This window comes from Carcharodon carcharias, chromosome 3 (assembly GCF_017639515.1).
Source record: "Carcharodon carcharias isolate sCarCar2 chromosome 3, sCarCar2.pri, whole genome shotgun sequence".
Classification (NCBI taxonomy): Eukaryota; Metazoa; Chordata; class Chondrichthyes; order Lamniformes; family Lamnidae; genus Carcharodon; species Carcharodon carcharias.
In genome coordinates this window covers 128,229,698-128,249,639 of record NC_054469.1, presented here as the reverse complement: position 1 = coordinate 128,249,639, position 19,942 = coordinate 128,229,698, and the positions used below count along the sequence as shown (strand labels likewise).

Genomic DNA, 19,942 nt, shown 5'->3' with positions numbered 1-19,942 from the left:
GTGGAGGAGTCTATGCAGACAATCGCCGAAGCAATGAGCCACATGTCCGAGCACCATGTGCCCTCCATGAAGAGAGTGGCGACTCTTATGGAGAGCCTCCTCCAGGAGATCTGTCAGGGCTTCCTGGGAATGCGCTCTGACCAGCAAACCCTCATATTGGCATTGACCTCAGCTGGTCATTGCCAGTGTGGAAGATGATCTGGGCATCAAGTTTCCCAGCTCGATGCCCATCCATCTGAGGTGAGCAGGGAGTTCCAAAGTGACCTCATGTTGGCTCAGCAGCTGCCTGTTGTCTCTGCGGGCACCTCTTAGGGCGATCCAGATGAGGGCAGCAGCTCCTCTGCCCCTCTCCCAGTGACAGTAGCATCCGGTCATCTGGGGCTGCGACGATTGGGGAGGTGCCCGCTGTGCAACTGGCAGCTCCCTCCCAGGCGGGGCCAGCACAGGCTCCACGGGCCAGAGGACAACCGCCAAGGTCATCAAGGCCAACAGGACAGCAGAGTGAGCAAGCTGTTTCACTCCAAGCAATGGGGCAGCACCAAGAGGCAGCACCTGGAAACAAAAACATAAGGCACCTTAGGCACACCACAGGTTTTTCACTGGTGCTTTTGTGTTTGCCTGAGGTGAAGTCCTTATGATTTGTTCTGATGTGTAACACTATTGTCTTTTTTTTGCATAAGTTTGTTTGTTTGACACATTAAATTCAGATATGTCACCATGGCTTAGGGTGCCTCGTTTCTTCTGCACGTGGATGGTTTCCAAAAATGTAAAGAGTGCTTTGTTGGACATTCAGCTTTATTAACAAGCCCCTTTGTTACTGTTCCTAACCTGGCAGATTTTGCACTTAGGTGTCGAATATGGAGCATACAGCCCAGGCTTGTCCTGAAGGTCCATCTGTGTTGTGTTAGCTGAAGGTTTGTTGGATTAAAGCATCCCAGGTGTCCCTGCCTCCTTGGAGTAGTACCGGTTCAGGGTCTACCCCCTCAGCATTTCCCTGTGCATGCTCACCCTCGGACTCACTGCTGGATTCATCATGTGCAGCCACAGCCACTGCATCGACGTCTTCATCGTCCACCGTGTTCCTGCTTTCCAGCGCAAGATTGTGCAGAGCACAGCGTGCGACCACTATCACCGACACACGATCCAGGGGGTACTGGACTCCGCCCCCCGAGCGGTCCAGGCAGCAGAAGCGCATCTTGAGAAGACCAATGGTTCTCTCCACCATAGCCCTTTGAAGGCATGGCTCCTATTGTAGCGCTGCTCAGCTTCTGTTCTTGGAAGGCGGAGAGGCCTCATTAACCACTATTTGGAGGGGATAGCCCTAGTCACCCAGCAGCCATCCATCAAGCCAGAAGAACCCCAGCACCTAGAAGCGTCCGAGGATATAAGCATTGTGGGAGCTGCCTGGGTACCTTTCACAGAGTTGTAAAATCAGCATCCTGTAATCACACACTATCTGCACATTCATGGGGTGGAAGCCCTTCCTGTTGACGAAAGCACTGGGCTCACTTGCTAGAACCTTGATGGCCACATGTGCAGTCTATTGCACCCTGGACGCGGGGGAAGCAAGCAATTGCTGCGAAGCCTCTGGCTCGCTGTGTCTGGCTTGCCTGGTTCCAACAGAAGTGGATGAAAGTCAATGCATGCCTGAACAGAACGTATGTAACTTGCTTGACACAAGTGTGGACAGCTGATTGGGAAACACCGCAAAGATTACACAGCGAACCCTGGAAGGAGCCAGAGGCATCGAAGTTGAGGGCAGCTGTGACCTTTAGAGACACTGGCATGGGATGTCCATCCACAGTTAGTGGAGAACTCAGGCCCAATCATCTGACAGGTAGTGTTGACTGGCGAGGGATGGAGCTTCCTTTGTCACTGCACCTCAGACATATTGAGGCAGCTGCTTCGCCGCCTGTATACGCTGGCAGGAGGGTATTGGCATCTTCTGTGGCCCTGTCCGCCTTGGTCTACCTCTTGGCCCTGCGTCCCTTGTGCCTGCGTCTGTTCTCCCAAAGATGGCTCCCCTGGAAGCTGAATGTGCACTCCTGGCCTCCTCCCCCTTCTAGCCCTCCCTTCCTCCTCAGAGGAGGTGCCTCCAGTGGACAGTTCAGCTCCCACTTCCAGGCTAAGGGAAGGCTTCCTGAAATCTGCAGGCCCAGAAAAGATTCCTCACTGCAGAGTGCTGACCTGAAGGTTAAGAGTCCAGGCAAAGCAGCTGGTATGCTTTTTGGAGTACTGCAATCATACAAGGCCAGTTTCAATAACTTTGAAGAATAAATACTTGACAGTGCCACCTAGCGATCCCAGTGAGCCCTTTTATCCCACCCATGGATGAGGTTTATACAAATGTCTCCTACCCACCTGCCCATTGCTCCTCTGGGCTGACCCAAAGATTGCACGGGCGCTGAAAAATCAGCATTGATTGGTGAGTCAAGGGCCTTAAATGGCCCGTTAATTAATGGCAGGCGCGTGTCGGACATCATCTCGTGCCCGCCCAACGAAATATCGGGATGGCGCACAGTGACGTAGGGGCGCTCGCCCGACATCACCGCGTGTCATCTTACGCGTGGACGTGTGAGGTCCGCCCCTGCAAACCAACAAGAAATTCTGCCTGTACAAATTGCAAAAATTGATTATGACAGTTGTTTCAAGTTTCCCTCTGGGATTTGAACAACTCAGCATTTACCATCGGCTGTGTCATAATTAGGTTTATCCAGTCTATATGCAGATTGAAGTCACCATGATTACTGTCTTACCCATGCTACATGCTTCTCTAATCTCCTGATTAATACCATGCCCCACATGACCACTACTGTTTGGTGACCTATAAACAACTTCTACCAATGTCTGTTGCTGCTTGCTGTTTCTTAACTCCACACAAATAGATTCCACATTTTGTTCTTCTGTCAAAACGATTCAATAAGTTATTCAAAAGGGCCTACCAACAGCACCTCTAAATTAAATAAAGATAAAGTGAGTTGTGATAAACAAAGTTCGATTTGGTCCTGGATTTTTGACCCTGGCAGATTGGAGGTGGGCAGGAGTTAATCTGGCTAGTGCAGATTTTTTTTTAGTTCCCCAATTCCAACCTGGTCCCAGTCATTGTTTCGACACATGGTGGGTAGCCACTCAGGCCATTACCAATCTAATTGAGGCCAATTTCCAGTTAGCCTCCAGGCTCCCTCAGGCAATAACTCCTGCTCGAGTGCTGGTACAGCCACATGCCCCTTTGAAAAGGGCTATCTTGACTTCAGTCCACCTCTCTCTCCCAGCCCTTAAAGGTAAGGTTTAAAAAAGTTGGAGTGCCTTGATGCTGAAGTGCTCTCTCTCTTACTTACCTAACATTTCATCCTGTAGCTTCTTTCAAGCTGAATGGCCTCTGACTTGCCCTCCAGCTTCAATAGCCTGCCTGTCATCCTTAATAGACAAACCTATCTCCAGGCCAATTAAGTGAGCTTCCTTGGGAAAATCTCAATGAGTGACCATCTCCGCCCCGGGGCAGGCCCAGGACCCAGAAACAGTCCTGATTTCTGTTCCTTGCCCCCATAGGAAAATCCAGCTCTTGGTCTTTACTCGTATTGCCTTAACAGATTTCATTTTTGGAACTGACAGTATATCTACAAATGTTAAGATTTAGTGAGTCGTGATCTGCCTAAGGGTAGGTCCTCTGCTCATTTCTCCATGCCTCACAGTCTTGCACTTTTCTCTTCAGCTGCTTGCAGGAACCTCATATTTTCAATTTCACTTGTCTAACATTATCATTCTCTTTCTCCCTCTTGGTATACAATCCTCTAATCCTCCTTCAATCACTTCCTTCAGCAAGTTCTCATGCCTTGGAATATGGTCAATCCAGTCTTGTTGCCTTTTCTTGATGATATCCACTATCCTGAGAACTTCTTCATTGCTGTGTTCTCTCCAACTTATCCGCTCCATCCTCCTCCAGAACCGCATTTCACAACTTTCTAGATTTTGGATATCCATTTTTCTTGAGATCCACTTTCAGCCCATGCAACAAGACACTCCAAATCAGTCTTGATAATTGTTTCCTCAATGTCTCTCCGCATTCCTATGCTGAGCAATTCATGTTTCAAGAATGCATGCCTTGTCATTGCTATTCTAGTTCAGATTTCTCTGTGGAGGTAATCATCTTCCGACAAGATGCTTCTGAGGTCCTTAAATCAACACAGTGACAGACTGCTGAATATGGTGCTCTATGCTGACCAGTGGATGTTATTATAGCAGTGCACATGCCCACTGAGCACTCAGATGAAGAAGATGAGAAAGTGTACCAGAAACTGGAAGAGCTGATAGAAAAGGGGAAAGGAAACAGCTTCTTACTGATCATGGGAGACTTGAATGCAGTAGTCAGTGCAGCGATGGAAATGAAGTTGGAAGCATTGGACTGGGTATCAGAAAGAGGAGAGATGCTGGTTGAGTTCTGTAGAAGATAGAAGCTATGCATCATCAATACCTGGTTTAAAAGCACAATCAGGAGAAACAGTACACCTAGGCCTGAATTTTTAGCTCTGCGGGTGGGCGCAACTGGCGGGTCTGGGATCAGTCGGGAAACAGATTGTCGACCATAATTGGCCCTCAACCGCGATTTCACACTGGCTGGCCAATTAATGACCAGCCAGCATGAAGCATGCGCTGAAAGGTTCAGCGCTGCTAGAGTGGGGGCAGGAGGAGGGTGGGCAATGACATCAACGCGGGTGTGGGCGAGCACAGAGAAAAAGCTCCTTGAAGGCAGAGAGTTGCCTTGTGGAGCTGCAGACAGGAAAATGTTCCAATCAAGTTTTAAAAAGCAGAAAAAGATTGTCCAAGCATCACATTCATAGATTACAAAAATGCTGCCCACAGATTTGTATTTTTATTTTATTTCATAACAGAAACCTCATCCCATCCCTGGATGAGGTTTCTTTAAAAATGTAAAGGTTGCCTGGCTGATTCGCCCATCTGCCAACTGTAAGGTTGGATAGGCAATAACAAATAGAAAATTGCACCGTTAATTGGATATTTCTACAGCCATGCTTCAGTTATGCCAGGCCAATCAGATTGGAAGTCAAAGCCATTACATCTGCTGTGGTCAAATCAGTTTTACAAAGGGTTGTGGGACTCAAGAGGTATAGCCATGATGAGGGTGTTAAGTGAAAGAAGCATAGCATTCTAGCAAGAAGTGTAAATCTGCTTTGTGTATTATAAAAAAGCTTTTGACTGGGTTAGCTGCCAAAAGCTGTTGAACTTGCTGGAGGTTATCAAAGTTGACTGAAGAGATAAAAGAATGATCGTAGCTCTGTATATGGGACAGGCTGCTACAATCAGTTCAGTATTTGGTGAAACTGAACCTGGTCCGGGGCGAGACAAGGTCATCACCATTACTCTTTTTTTTAAATTTATTCATTCACAGTATGTTGGCATCGCTGGTTGGGCCAATATTTATTGCCCATTCCTAAATGCCCTTGAGAAGGTGGTGGTGAGCCACCTTCTTGAACTGCTGCAGTCCATATGATGTAGGTACACCCACAGTGCTGTTAGGAAGGGAGTTCCAAGAATTAATTATCATAATTACCATGATAAAATAATTGCTAGATTAAGTACAGAAAGGTGTCAAAGTAGGAGATCAATTGGTGAAGGTAGTGAGATTCTCAGATGATTAGGTCCTAGCAGAAGATCTCAGATGCTCACAGATAGAATGATTGAAGTGACAAAAACACATGGAATGAAAAATTATGTAAAACAGGTAAAAGTTATGAAGATTGGAAGAATTAATGGTGGAAAAACAGAGGGCAAGATAAATAGTCAAAACCTGGAACAGGTACATATCACACTCACAATCAGATAACATTAAGCCAGTAAGGTATGAGGCTAAAAACAAAAAAACTGCGGATGCTGGAAATCCAAAACAAAAACAGAATTACCTGGAAAAACTCAGCAGGTCTGGCAGCATCGGCGGAGAAGAAAAGAGTTGACGTTTCGAGTCCTCATGACCCTTCGACAGAACTTGCGTTCGAGTCCAAGAAAGAGTTGAAATATAAGCTGGTTTAAGGTGTGTGTGTGGGGGGCGGAGAGATAGAGAGACAAAGAGGTGGAGGGGTGTGGTTGTAGGGACAAACAAGCAGTGATAGAAGCAGATCATCAAAAGATGTCAACGACAATAGTACAATAGAACACATAGGCGTTAAAATTAAAGTTGGTGATATTATCTAAACGAATGTGCTAATTAAGAATGGATGGTAGGGCACTCAAGGTATAGCTCTAGTGGGTTTTTTTTATATATATAATGGAAATAGGTGGGAAAAGGAAAATCTTTATAATTTATTGGGAAAAAAAAGGGGTGGGGGGGGGGGGGAAACAGAAAGGGGGTGGGGATGGGGGAGGGAGCTTACGACCTAAAGTTGTTGAATTCAATATTCAGTCCAGAAGGCTGTAAAGTCCCTAGTCGGAAGATGAGGTGTTGTTCCTCCAGTTTGCGTTGGGCTTCACTGGAACAATGCAGCAAGCCAAGGACAGACATGTGGGCAAGAGAGCAGGGTGGAGTGTTGAAATGGCAAGCGACAGGGAGGTTTGGGTCATTCTTGCGGACAGACCGCAGGTGTTCTGCAAAGCGGTCGCCCAGTTTACGTTTGGTCTCTCCAATGTAGAGGAGACCACATTGGGAGCAACGGATGCAGTAGACTAAGTTGGGGGAAATGCAAGTGAAATGCTGCTTCACTTGAAACGAGTGTTTGGGTCCTTGGACGGTGAGGAGAGAGGAAGTGAAGGGGCAGGTATTGCATTTTTTGCGTGGGCATGAGGTGGTGCCATAGGAGGGGGTTGAGGAGTAGGGGGTGATGGAGGAGTGGACCAGGGTGTCCCGGAGGGAGCGATCCCTACGGAATGCCGATAAGGGGGGTGAAGGGAAGATGTGTTTGGTGGTGGCATCATGCCCCCCCACACACACACCTTAAACCAGCTTATATTTCAACTCTTTCTTGGACTCGAACGCAAGTTCTGTCGAAGGGTCATGAGGACTCGAAACGTCAACTCTTTTCTTCTCCGCCGATGCTGCCAGACCTGCTGAGTTTTTCCAGGTAATTCTGTTTTTGTTAAGGTATGAGGCTAGTCTGGCTGCCATGGTGATTTAAAGTGTTAATTGGTTTCCCAGAGAGAGAATGTGCCAACTGAGAGACGCCAATATTAATGATGTTTAATTATGCAAGTTTCTAGGTCTATGAATTAATGGCAGGCCCCAGGAGTTCAGTCAATTGAAATGGCAAGTCAACAATGATTGTTTTCATTCTAGCTATTCTAGGCTAATTAAACAAGAAATGTTGTTTGCCCACAGCACTTAGCACAGACCTAAGCCAGAGCCTTTGCAGCTGAGGGTTTGCCCTGCACAGCTGTCAATTATCATAAACTTAACACAGACGAGAAAGAACTTGTTCCCCATCTCTAAGACGGTATGGGTGCGAACTTTAGACAGCAGTAAAAGAAAAGCCAGAAAAAACTAGTTTGAACTAGCTTAGCTATATTAGGCTTGTGGTAAGGGAATTAATAATGTTGCATCTTTATTATTTTGATATACAAGAAATTGTCTATTAAAATAATATTCAGTTTATTCATGAATCTCATAAAATATGCCAGTTTGTTGGTTTGAAACAATACTTAAACGTGATAAGAATGCTTTTCAATCTATCTTCTGGACATGGTGCTATGTGCAATATTTCAGTAGCTGACATATGGAGCATGTGGATCAATGTTCCCACCCCCAGGTTATGTTACTGTTTAGTTAGATATTGAGGAGGAAAAAAGTGCCTCCTAGTTTGCAATGCAAGCAAGACCTAATTACACAAATCTACATTCTCTTTATCTACATTCATCTTCTACATTTATTTTTTACCCACTTGTTTTATTTTTAATTCATTTATCTGCAGCTTTATCCCCCTTTTTACCCATTTTCTAACCTATTCCCCCCCTCCCCCCACCCCATCCCCTACAGAGCCATCTGTCACTTGTCCATGTTGTTCTTTCACACAATGCTAACCTTGTTCTGCTACAATCGCATTTTGCTTTCTTACCTTTATGCCACTATTAGCAGCTTTTTTAGCACTAACCACTACCATTAACAATCCCTTTGTCCACTTGCTCATAACACCTTTGTCAATCCCTCCTTTGTCCCCACCTATCGCTGGTCTTCTATCCAGCTCCACTTGCCCCACCTCCCTTACACAGTACAAATTTCATCATATTTCTACTTCCCCTCAGCTCTGAAGAAGGGTCAAAAGGACTCGAAATGTTAACTTTGTTTTTTTCTCTCTTCACAGGTGCTGTCTGACCTGCTGAGCTTTTCCAGCATTTTCTGTTTTTGTTTCAGATCTCCAGCATCTGCAATATTTTGCTTTTATCTAATTACACAAATGAGTGGGGATACTGAATCCAAGAGAATATCACAAAACCCAAAAATAATAATGACCAAACTTATGATCATGTTTGCAGCAAATTTACACCAAAAAACTTGTGGTTCATCAGAAAACAGAGACTTTGACTACCAGCTAAGTGGTGATTTTTGGGTTATGTATATTTTCCAATAAAATACAAAATTATCTTGTGAATCCTTATAAATATGATCACATTTATAAAATGGTTACAAATATGTACATCCACTAGTCTTCAGGTCAATAATGTTATCTACCAAAACTTTGCAAGCACTTTTAATAGTCCATGGGCCAGAATTTTATCTCCTGATGGAGGTGGGAAAACTGAAATCTTGAAGTTTGCCATTGCAAAAATGAATTTCCTCTCCCTTCCCGACCCCACACTATTTCCGTGTGGTCTTTTCGTGGGTCATGAAGCCCTTGGGTCCAGACCCCACAACTCTTCTGAAGTCAGGGTTCCCACTGTGAGCCCTATAGAAAGTTTAAATTTCCTCTCCCACATTATTTTTGCATGCAGATATGGATTTGAAAGAGTTCAGGACCACTGGGGGAAGTCTACAGGATAGTCAGGAACATTCTGACAGGTAAGCGTTATACGTCTTAACAACTTCAAGTATTCCTATTGGATGCTCTATTGTAATGTAGATGTGTTTTAACTACAGTGCTTCATCACAGGACTCTGTAAATTGACCATTACATTAATCCACATAGTTTAGTGCTGAGAAGCATTACTTTTCCAATCTGGAAAATATGCCTTCAAAGCTGAAGAAAACACTTCTTAGGATCTCTAATAATCTGAAGCAATTTAAATGGCCAGAGTCCTTTCTAAATTGAAATAAATCCTTCAAACTTTAGCTTAGAGGAAAAATAACAGCCACCTTCTTCTGGATTGCTTTGATTGATAGAACATCTGGTGTAGCTTAGAAAAAAAATGCCATCTAGTTTTTTTGAGTTTCAATAGACCCTATTGGTTACATTTCTTATGGTTTGTTTTGACAGCTGAGCTAATTATGAATGCTTGGCTGAGATTTAAAAGCTTTTGAACCACTTCTCATCAGTGGGTTGTTTTGATTGACCGTTTTAAGAGGGGGCGTGAAAACAGTGTGGAAGTTGGGCTGCTGTCCCAGAGGTGACTTGATTGAGGTGTACAAAATTATGAGGGGAATAGATAGAGTGCACAGGATAAAATTGTTTCCCTTGGTGGAGAATTCTGGAACCAGGGGACATAGATTCAAGATAAGTGGCAGAAGGTGTAGGGGGGACATGAGGAAGAACTTTTTTTATGCAGAGGGTAGTGGGTGTCTGGAATTCGTTGCCCAAGTTGGTGGTAGAGGCAGAAACTCTAAACTCTTTTAAAAAGTACCTGGATCGGCACCTTAAATGCTGTAAGCTGCAGGGCTGGGTGCAAGAAGATGGGATTAGGTAGGGCACCTGGGTGTCCTCGGGCTGGCATGGACAAGATGGGCCGAATGCTCTCCGTCTGTGCTGTAATTTTTCTATGGTTCTAACTGAGGTAGGCCTCCTAACTATCCTCACTCCTCCCACACTGCATCAGGGCTCAGAAAACTCTCCCCACTCATGTCTCTGAGACAAAAATATAGTGGGAATAGGACTTGGAGGTGAGCTCACATTTCAGAGGCTGCAAAAGGGCCAGACTTGCATTTTTTCATCCCTCCACAAAAATCAGCCCCTTATCTCTTATCCATTCTTTAATGCACAATACTTTTATAAAAAAGTGAAAACAATATAAAGTGAGCAATGCTTTGAATATTTAGAGTATAAAAGCATTTATGTTAAAAATTGCAGCTTCAGTATTTTGGTTCAGGTTCACAAGGGAAAATGTCAATGCAAATTAGAAGCTGGTAACATTTGTTCCAACAGCACCACAGAAATGTTCTGGACTGTCACTGGACAAAGCCAATTGAAGTGCTTCTATGGTTTTACTCCAGAATTAAAAAAAACAATTGAAATTGACAAAAAAGTCAAAAACATAGAAATGCATAAATTGTCCATCTTCACTTATCAAGGTTTTTAAAATCAATATTAATAGGAGAGAAACTAATCTGGAGGGTTAGTGAGACAGACTCTAGGGAGGACAGAAGACAGCGGGGGTTAAATTGGACAGACCCAAAATGTGGAATTACCTCACACCTATTCAAATATATCATGTTTATGATCAAGATTGCTGTGTGGAACCAGCACTACATGTGCTATTCACAGGACACACACATCAGCAGAGAGCCCCAAAATTATCACTTGCAAGTACTACTTAAAGCTAGCCAGCATATCTTAAGAGGAGATGCATTGTCACTGCTTGAGGTGATAATATCACTTGGAATTGCGCTGTGGTACAAAGAACAATGGCTGCCCGTGGAAGAACACATGTACCAAGGTTTTCCAATGCTGCTCTGCAAATCTCGATGGAGTGAGTGGAAAAGAAACAAGATGCTCTGTATCCAACAGGGCAGGAAACCCTCAACTCACAATGAGAAGGCATTGGGACCCACAAATCTGTAAAGGCAAATGCCAGGAGTTCAGCCACAAGGACCCGGATACAGTGCCAAAAGAGGATAAATGACCTCATATGAGTCATCAACATCATCAGGGAATGCATTTTCAAATCAGAGCAGCCATTGCTGAAGTTTTAGCCAGTGACTGAGCTGAAGCCATTGAAGAAGGCTGCATCATCACATCTAATCCTCCTTCTTGCATTCCAATTCCCCCACACTGCATGATCACTTACACACTGCAGGTGGTGTAAGCATGCACTTCTTACTTTTCCCTCTCCCCTCATCACTATCTTATCTTTGTTCCTTTTTCCTTTCAGATATCCAATCATTTTAAGCTGGCCAAGAATGGAGGAAGACCAAGAAGAGAGTGATGAAGATGAAACATCATCACTTGATTTCATATACACAGCCACCAACTCAGATACTGGCTCTGCTTATACCCTGGAGGACAGCATAGAGGCAGGATCTTCATGTAATGAGACACCGGGTACAAGTATGCTGCAGACAGGAGAGGGGACAAGGACAGCATGTCAGCTCACCAGAAGGCAAGATGGCACATGAGTACTGCTGCAGAGGACTCAGATGAAGATTTCAACGGGGCAGTCTATTGAAGGCAGCTGATAGTTGTGCAAATTGAGATGCTTGGTGCATTGAGTGGCCTGTCAGAAATTCTGTGGTCAATGACAAAGAGCATCTAGGAGTCTAAAATCAACTTGGTATAGGGCTGTGCAGAGTTTGGAGTCTGTCCTTTTCAGCACGCAACTGCGGGCCACCAGCAACATCCTTGTGGGTTCAATCACAATGCAGAATCTGATGGCCTCTTCTATTACAGCACAAACAACTTCCACCAAAAGTCTGAATAACGCAGTGAAAGTTCAGACTGATGCCATGCGAGGTCAAACTGCTGCCGTTATGGCTGCAGGTACTAGTGCTCAAAGGGGCTTCCAGAGCATCACAATGATCCAGCAAACTACCCTCCAACAGATTACCAGGATTCCTGATGCATTGCCCCAGGCAAGTGGCAATGGCTCCATGAAGCACAACCTGCTGTTCTCTCTTAGCATGAAAGACATTCATGAGCCCATGGCTGCCACCTATGTTGAGATTGTGCAAGCTAAGGTCTGGCTTCCTCATACAAAAGCTGCTGGAAGTTGTCCTGCAAGGTGATCTGCAGTCTCCCAAACTGAAAGTCAGCAGCCTTCCACCAGTCATGATGCAGCCAATGAGTGGTAGCACCACATAGGAGCACTAGGCCAGGTTAAAAGAGGCCCTTAAGATAGGCACTAAGGGAATGCACAATGAGATGGATCAAGTCGATGAGTTAAATATCGATGAGCACCTCAGGAGTGGTGACCATAATATAAGGTTTAAATCCAAATAGGCAGGGAAAAAACAATGCAAAGACAAGGAGTAAGCTAGCTAGAGTGAGGTGGAAAGAGAATTTCTCACACAGAACTGTAAATCAACAATGGGATATTTTTAAAAAGATTGCAAAGTTACAAGCTAAATGCACACCAAATAAGATTACCCAAAATTATCCACACTGCAGATGCTCGTGTCAGACTGACATTTATGGACTTCAGCTGACACGCTTGTCGACTATGCATTGATTGCATGGAGATCATCAAAATATGAGCTGTGAATGTGTTTGAACACAAGTGCAAAGCTTTGCTTCCTGACCAGTCAATTTTTTTCTGCTGTAGAGTGTGGATAGGAGTAACTGCTTTCTCAAACACTAAAAATCTTATAAAGTACATTTTTAAAAGTGGCAGCCATTTATTATTGGTGGCACCCAGTGTGAACTGGCACAAAGGAATGTTGGAGGTGTGTTGCAATGTTTTGACTTTATTTGGCCTTAGAGATCTAGAGACCTGACTCTGAGTTATGCTGCTTCCATCACATTGATACATAGCCGGAACACCTTTGCACTGGCCCAAAATGTTTGCAGAGTTTTGTGCAGCCTAGGTTGAAACTACCAGAACATATTTTTTGGTTCCAAGGATTTTTCTTCAAAAGGACAGCTGATAAGAATGGCATCCATGGTCTAATTTACAATTTGTGCACTTACAGCTTTGCAGGTTTCATTTAGGTTCACTTCACTGAAGCCACAGCAGTTTAAGTATCCTTCCACATCCCCTCTGGTTTCCACAGATTTGTTCCATCCCACTTCCAGAAAATGATTCTGAAAGAAAACAACAGTGTTATCCTGCATTTTAAAACAACAATTGGTAAAGAAAGAGTTTACAGTGCTTTATTAATTAATCTCAGGGCATCTCAGAAGAGCTTCAGAAATTATAAGAAAACAGGTTGTTGGGACCTCAATTTAATGTCTCATCCAAAAGACAACACCTCCTATAATATCAGCTTGTTGCTACCCCAACTTTACACCCTGGCCATAAACAACGGGTAGGGATAAGATAGCATCATTGTGCCTGAAGTTAAATTCTGAGGTTCTATGGTGAGATAAAATTGAATTGTAGGAAGTTGAAGTCAGCTTAGGGCATTGATGAACCAGGTCTGCAGTTACCTGTGGGGAAGAAACTAATCAAGAGCAGAGTATCAGTGGGTGTACTGCTCAGGGGGGGCTTAGCGTGAATCAATTGAAAGTCAAACCTAAGCCAGTAGACATGACCCAAGGGTCCAGCAAAGTTGCATACCAGTCTCAGTATTGGGAACCAGAAGGTCTGTATTATCAGAAGAGGAGTGAGGGACATTGGGAATGAAACACAAAAAGCAAAGGATGTAAAGTCAATGGATCCAGTGGAGGGTGAAGGATAAATCCATGGAATCAGTACCGATGAGGAAGCTGACCCAAGGAACAGCAGTAGCGAAAGGTGGAGAATACAAAATCAGTAGGTGCAGAAGCTGAAATAACTGGTCCAACTCAATCCAGGGAAGGGTGACTGAGAAGTCAGCAACCAATGGGAGGCAGGTGGAAAGCAGTACCAAGAGTAAGATAAGAACTAACAGGAACAGATTGGAAACATCTCAATGTAGAATTAAAAATTCCTAGTGGTGGATCAGAAAACTGAGGCAGCAGAAACAGATCAATACTAAAATAGATAGAATCCAGCTGAGAATACAATCTTGTAGAAAACAGCAGCAAAGGGTGAAGTCACAGTTATCCCAGAAGCCAGTATGGAAAAAGATTTCAGCTCAGAAATGGATTGCTGGAGAGGACCAACGCAACAGTAAAGCAATGAATCCAGCAGTGTACTGAACTACAGCCCTGAAAAATGAGATCTGGGGAGGTGTAGATAGCAGGAGGTGCTGGGCAGGCCAGAACCAGCAAATAACAAGCAGCAGACCTTGTCTTAATGTTAGTCACCATAACAGTTTGGGAGATAAGCAAATAAATCAACAGGCAGGCTAGGGATGGTAAGGAGAAGGCAGCGACCTTGGCCTGTATGTGGGACCATAGCTTCATGCTGGAGGAAGGTGCAGGGCCAGATAAAAAGCAGGGAGAAGAATAATAATTTTAAAAATATATTTTAAGGGAGATTGAGGAATTGTTTACTTTACAAAATTAAAGTCTATTTCAATGGAAAATTGCTTACAAAAAGAAAATAATTGGTTTGCACGTGGTTACTTTGCATCACTGTGCCATAAATAGTAAGAGGCATGCATCTGCACCTTGTCAGGCATCTGCTGGCTTAAGAATTTCTGCTGTAAATAAGTATTTTCCAAGTAATATTTTCAAAATAATGTTACAGTACGTTCCCAAACATTACTCAAAAAATGTGACAACAGGGAGAAAGGTTTGTAGGCAGGACATGCAACGAGAAAGGAGACATTGGTGGACCTGGTTCTTGGGAATGAAGTGAGCCAAATGGATCAAGTGTTAATTGGGCAAAATTTAGGGACAGTGGTTATTGTATCATAAGGTTGAGGTTGGCTATAGAAAAAGACAAGGAACAATCCAGAGCAAGGACAATTAACAGGGTGGGGGAGGGGGCAGGTGGGGGAGCCAAATTCAATGGAGGTAAGAATGGATCTGATCCAGATAAATTGGAATCAAAGGTTGGCAGGCAAGACTGTATCTGAACATGGGCTACCTTCAATCACAAGATATTTCAGGTAGAGTCAAATTACATTCTCATGAAGGGGAAAGGTAGGGCAAACAAATGCAAAGCTCCCTGAATGACAAGAAAGATAGAGAGCAAAATGAAGAAAAAGTGTGCTTATGGCAGATATCAGGTGGATAATACAACTGAGATCCAGGCTGAATATAGAAGGATCAGAGGGGAATTGAAAAAGCAAATAAAAAAAGCAAAGAAAGAGTATGGGATGAGACTGACAGCTAACATAAAGGGAATCCAAAAGTCTTCTATAGGCATACAAGTAGTAAAAGGGTGGTAAATGAATGGGGGTACTTAGGGACCAAAAAGGGAATTTATGCATGAAGACAGGGGCATGGCTGAGGCATTAAATGAATGTTTTGCATCTGTCTTTAAGGAAGAAGATGCTATGCATTTCATAGTGAAAGATGAGGTGGTTTAGACACTTAAAAGTGTTTAAAATTGATAAAGGGGAAGTTTTGAATAGGCTGTCTGTACTTAGAACTGATCAGACAGAAGGACCGGATGAAATGCATCCAGGGGTAACGAGGGAAGTGAAAGCGGAAACATGGCCATAGTTTTCCAATCTTTCTTAGACACAGAAGTGGTGGCCAGTAGCCTACAGAATAGCAAATGTTGTTCAAAGCCTTGTTCAAAAAAAGAATGTAAAGTCAAATCCAGCAACTACAGTCCAGTTTAAACTTGAGGAAGTGGGGAAGTTTCTAGAAACGATAATTTGGGACAAAATTATTAGTCACATGGACAAATGCAGGATAAGTAAGGAAAGTCAGCAAGGATTTGTTAAGGGAAAATCATGTTTAACTAACTTTTTGATGAGGTAACAAAGAGGGTCAATGATCGTGACACTATTGATGTGGTATATATGGGCTTCCAAAAGACATTTGATAAAATGCCTTACAACAGGCTTGTGAACAAATTTATAGCTCATGGAATAAAAAGGACAGCAGCAATATCGATACAAAATTGGCTGAATGTCAGAAAACAGAGTAGTGGTTAAAGTTTTTATTTGGATTGGAGGAAGGTTTATATTGGGGTTTCCCAGGGGTCAGTGTAAGGATCCCTGCTCTTCTTGATATGTTAATGGCCTAGGACTTGGGGTACAAGGCACAATTTCAAAATTTGCAGATGATACAAAACTTGGAAACATTGTGAACTGTGAGGAGCATAGTGCAGAACTTCAAAAGGCCATAGACAGGTTGGTGGAATGAATGGACAAGTGGCAGGTGAAATTTAATGCAGAAGTATGAAGTGATTCATTTTGGTAGGAAGAATGCAAGGTACAATTCTAAAGGGGGTGCAGGAGGAGAGGAACCTGGATTGCTATATATGCAAATTATTGAAGGTGGTAAGAAAAGTTGAGATTATGGCTAATAAAGCACGTAGCATCCTGGGCTTCATCAATAGAGGCTTGCGTACAAAAGCAAGGAAGTTATTTTAAACCTGTATAAAGCACTGGTTCAACCTCAACTGGAGTATGGCATCCAGTTCTTGACACAGAATTTTAGGAAGGATGTAAAGGCATTAGAGAGAGTTTTTTTTATTCATTCATGGGATGTGGGCTTCACTGGCTGGGCCAGCATTTATTTCCTATCCCTAGTTGCCCTCGAGGTGGTGGTGGTGAGCTGCCTTCTTGAACTGCTGCGGTCCATATAATGTAGGTACACCCGTAATGCTGTTAGTAAGAGAGGTCCATGATACTGACCCAGGGGCAATAAAGGAACAGCGATGTATTTCCAAGCCAAATGGTGAGTGACTTGGAGGGGAACTTCCAGGTGGCGGTATTCCCATCCATCTGCTGCCCTTGTCCTTCTAGATGCTAGTGGTCATGGGTTTGCAAGGTGCTGTCGAAGGAGCCTTGGTGAATTCCTGCAGTGCATCTTGTAGATGGTAAACACTGCTGTTACTGTGCATCGGTGGTGGAGTGAGTGAATGTTTGTGGGTGTGGTGCCAATCAAGCGGGCTGCTTTGTCCTGGACGGTGTCAAGCTTCTTGAATGTTGTGGGAGCTGCACTCATCCAGGCATGTGGGGAGTATTCCATCACACTCCTGACTTGTGCCCTGTAAACGGTGGAGAGGCCTAGGTGGGTTAGTAGGTGGGTAACTTGTCACACAAATCTAAGCCTCTGACCTGCTCTTGCAGCCACAATATTTATATGGCTGATTCAGTTCAGTTCCTGGTCAATGGTAACCTCCAGGATGTTGATAGCGGGGGGTTCAATGATGGTAATGCCAATGAACATCAAGGGGTGATTGGCTGGATTCTCTCTTGTTTGAGATGGTCATTGCCTGACACTTGTGTGGCTCGAATGTTACTTGCCACTTGTCAGCCCAAGTCTGGATATTGTCCAGGTCTTGCTGCATTTGGACATGGACTGTTTCAGTACCTGAGGAGTCACGAATGGTACTGAACATCATGCAATCATCACCGGAAATCTCCACTTCTGACCTCATGATGGAAGGAAGGTCATTGATGAAGCAGCTGAAGATGGCTAGGCCCAGGACACTACCCTGAGAAACTCCTGCAGTGATGTCCTGGAGCTGAGATGTCGGACCTCCAACAACCACAACCATCTTCCTTTGTGCTAGATATGACTCCAACCAGTGGAGAGTTTTCCCCAATTCCCATTGACTCCAGTTTTGCTAGGGCTCCTTGATGCCACACATTGTCAAATGTGGCCTTGATATCAAGGGCAGTCACTCTCACCTCACCTCGGGAGTTCAGCTTTTCTATCCATGTCTGAACCAAGGCTGTAATGAGATCAGGAGCTGAGTGGCCCTGGCGGAACCCAAACTGGGCGTCAGTGAGCAGGTTATTGCTAAGCAAGTGCTGCTTGATAGCACTGTTGATGACCCCTTCCATTACTTTACTGATGATGAAGAGTAGACTGATGGTGCGGTAAGTGGCTGGGTTGGATTTGTCCTGCTTGTGTATACAGGATATACCTGGGCAATTTTGCACATAGCCAGGTAGATGCCAATGTTGTGCAGAAAAGATTCACAAAAGTAGTTCTAGGGATGAGGAACGTCAGTTACGTAGACAGGCTGGAGAATTTGGGACCGTTCTCCTTGGAGATGAGATGGTTGAGAGATTTGAAAGAAATATTCAAAATCATGAGGGATCTGGACACAGTAGATACAGGAGAAACTGTTCTCATTGGTGGAAGGATCAAGAACCAGAGTGCACAGATTTAAGGCAAAAGAAGCATTGGCAACATGAGGAAAAGCCTTTTTATGAAGTGAGTGGTTAAGATCTAGAATGCATTACCTGAGAACGTGGTGGAGGCAGGTTCAATCAAGGTATTCAAGAGGGAATTGGGTTATTACCTGAAAAGGAAGAATGTGCAGAAGCACAGGAAGAAGGCAGTGGAGTAGCTTTAGGTGAATTGGTCCTTCAGAGAGCCAGCTCAGACAGGACAGGCCAAATGGCCTTCTTCTGTGCTGTTACCATTCTATGATTCTATACATTCACCTGCAAAAGTTGATACCTGTAGCCCACGAGGCATTCAAAAACAATATCAATAAGGAAAGCTAAACAGACTATGCAGGTAATGGCCCATGCCGCTGTCTGCCTTCAGGGAAGTGATGCTGTACAAACAACCTTTTCGCCCTCATCTAATGGACTAACATCTTTTGCTACAATCCATTACAAGCAAATACATTAAAAGAAAAATGGTCGATTTGGTGTTAAGCAAGATGACGGATGTTACCAATGGAGAAAGGAACACTTTCCTATTTCTAATACCCATTTTAGCATTAATATTATCAAATTGGATACTTCTATCTCCTGTTTAGTCCCCTAATGTGTTCCAAAAAAGTGCGCGAAATAAGAGTGTACTAAACGAAAATCACTTCCAATAAGAAGGCATGTAACAAGGGTGGGTGACATTCCTGACCTGTAGTTTTTACATTAAAAACCTATTGGATTGGCCCACAAATTCTCTTTCAACTTACTACTCATGCTACAGCACTCTTACTACTTACCTCCTGCTCACTCATTTCCCTTCCTGGCCTCCTCGCTGCCTCCTACTTCCCTCTCCAATTCCTTCGCTCCCTCCGTCTCATGCTTGCGCTCCTGATACCCTCGCTCCTTCCTACTCGCCATTGTTCTCTCTCAACCTCTTCACTCCCTCCTTCTCACGCTTCCGACCTCCTCACTCCCTCCTGCTCGCCTTTTCCTTCTCCCAACCCTTTCACTCCTACCTATTCACCTTTTCTCCCTCCTGACCCCCTGTTTGCCTTTTCCTTCTCCTGACCCCCTCACTCCCTCCTATTTGCTTTTCCCTCTCCAAACTACCTTGCTCCCTCCTACTCGCCTTTACCTTCTCCTGGCTACCTCATACTCGCATTTTCCTTCTCCTGACCCCCACACTCTCTCCTACTCATCTTTTCCCGCTCCTGTGCCCTCACTCCCTCCTGCTCACCTTTTCCCTCTCCCAACCCTCTCCCTCTCAGCCTTGCCCTCTCTCGACACCCCCATTCCTCCCTCCCTCTCACCAGCTCCTTTTCTCAACATCCCCGCTCCCTCCCTCTCTATGCATCCCTCTCCTGACGCCCCCATTCAATCCTTCTCCTGATCTCTTCCCTCCCTCCCATGGAGGTGGTGGCGTAGTGGTAATGTCACTGGACTGGTATTCCAGAGACCCAAGGTAAAGCTCTGGGGACCCACGTTCGAATCCACCACAAAATTTGAATTTAGTAAAAATCTGGAATTGCAAGTCTAATGATGACCATGAAACCATTACCGATTGTCGTAAAAACCCATCTGGTTCACCAATGTCCTTTAGGGAAGGAAATCTGCTGTCCTTACCTGGTCTGGCCTACATGTGACTCCAGCCCCAGAGCAATGTGGTTGGCTCCTAAATGCCCTCTGAACATGGGTAATTAGGGATGGGCAATAAATGCTGGCCTAGCCAGTGATGCCCACATCCAATGAACAAAT

The 19,942-nt window shown here is 44.3% G+C and overlaps 1 protein-coding gene across 1 annotated transcript in view; it reads right to left on the bottom strand.

Annotated features, from left to right (window-relative positions):
• Positions 1-19,942, bottom strand: part of tspan13a (tetraspanin 13a) — a 72,060-nt gene that overhangs the window by 8,594 nt on the left and 43,524 nt on the right. The window contains exon 4 of the mRNA XM_041183724.1: positions 12,993-13,106. Coding sequence (XP_041039658.1) covers positions 12,993-13,106 — 114 coding nt within the window. The remainder of the gene's footprint in view (positions 1-12,992; positions 13,107-19,942) is intronic.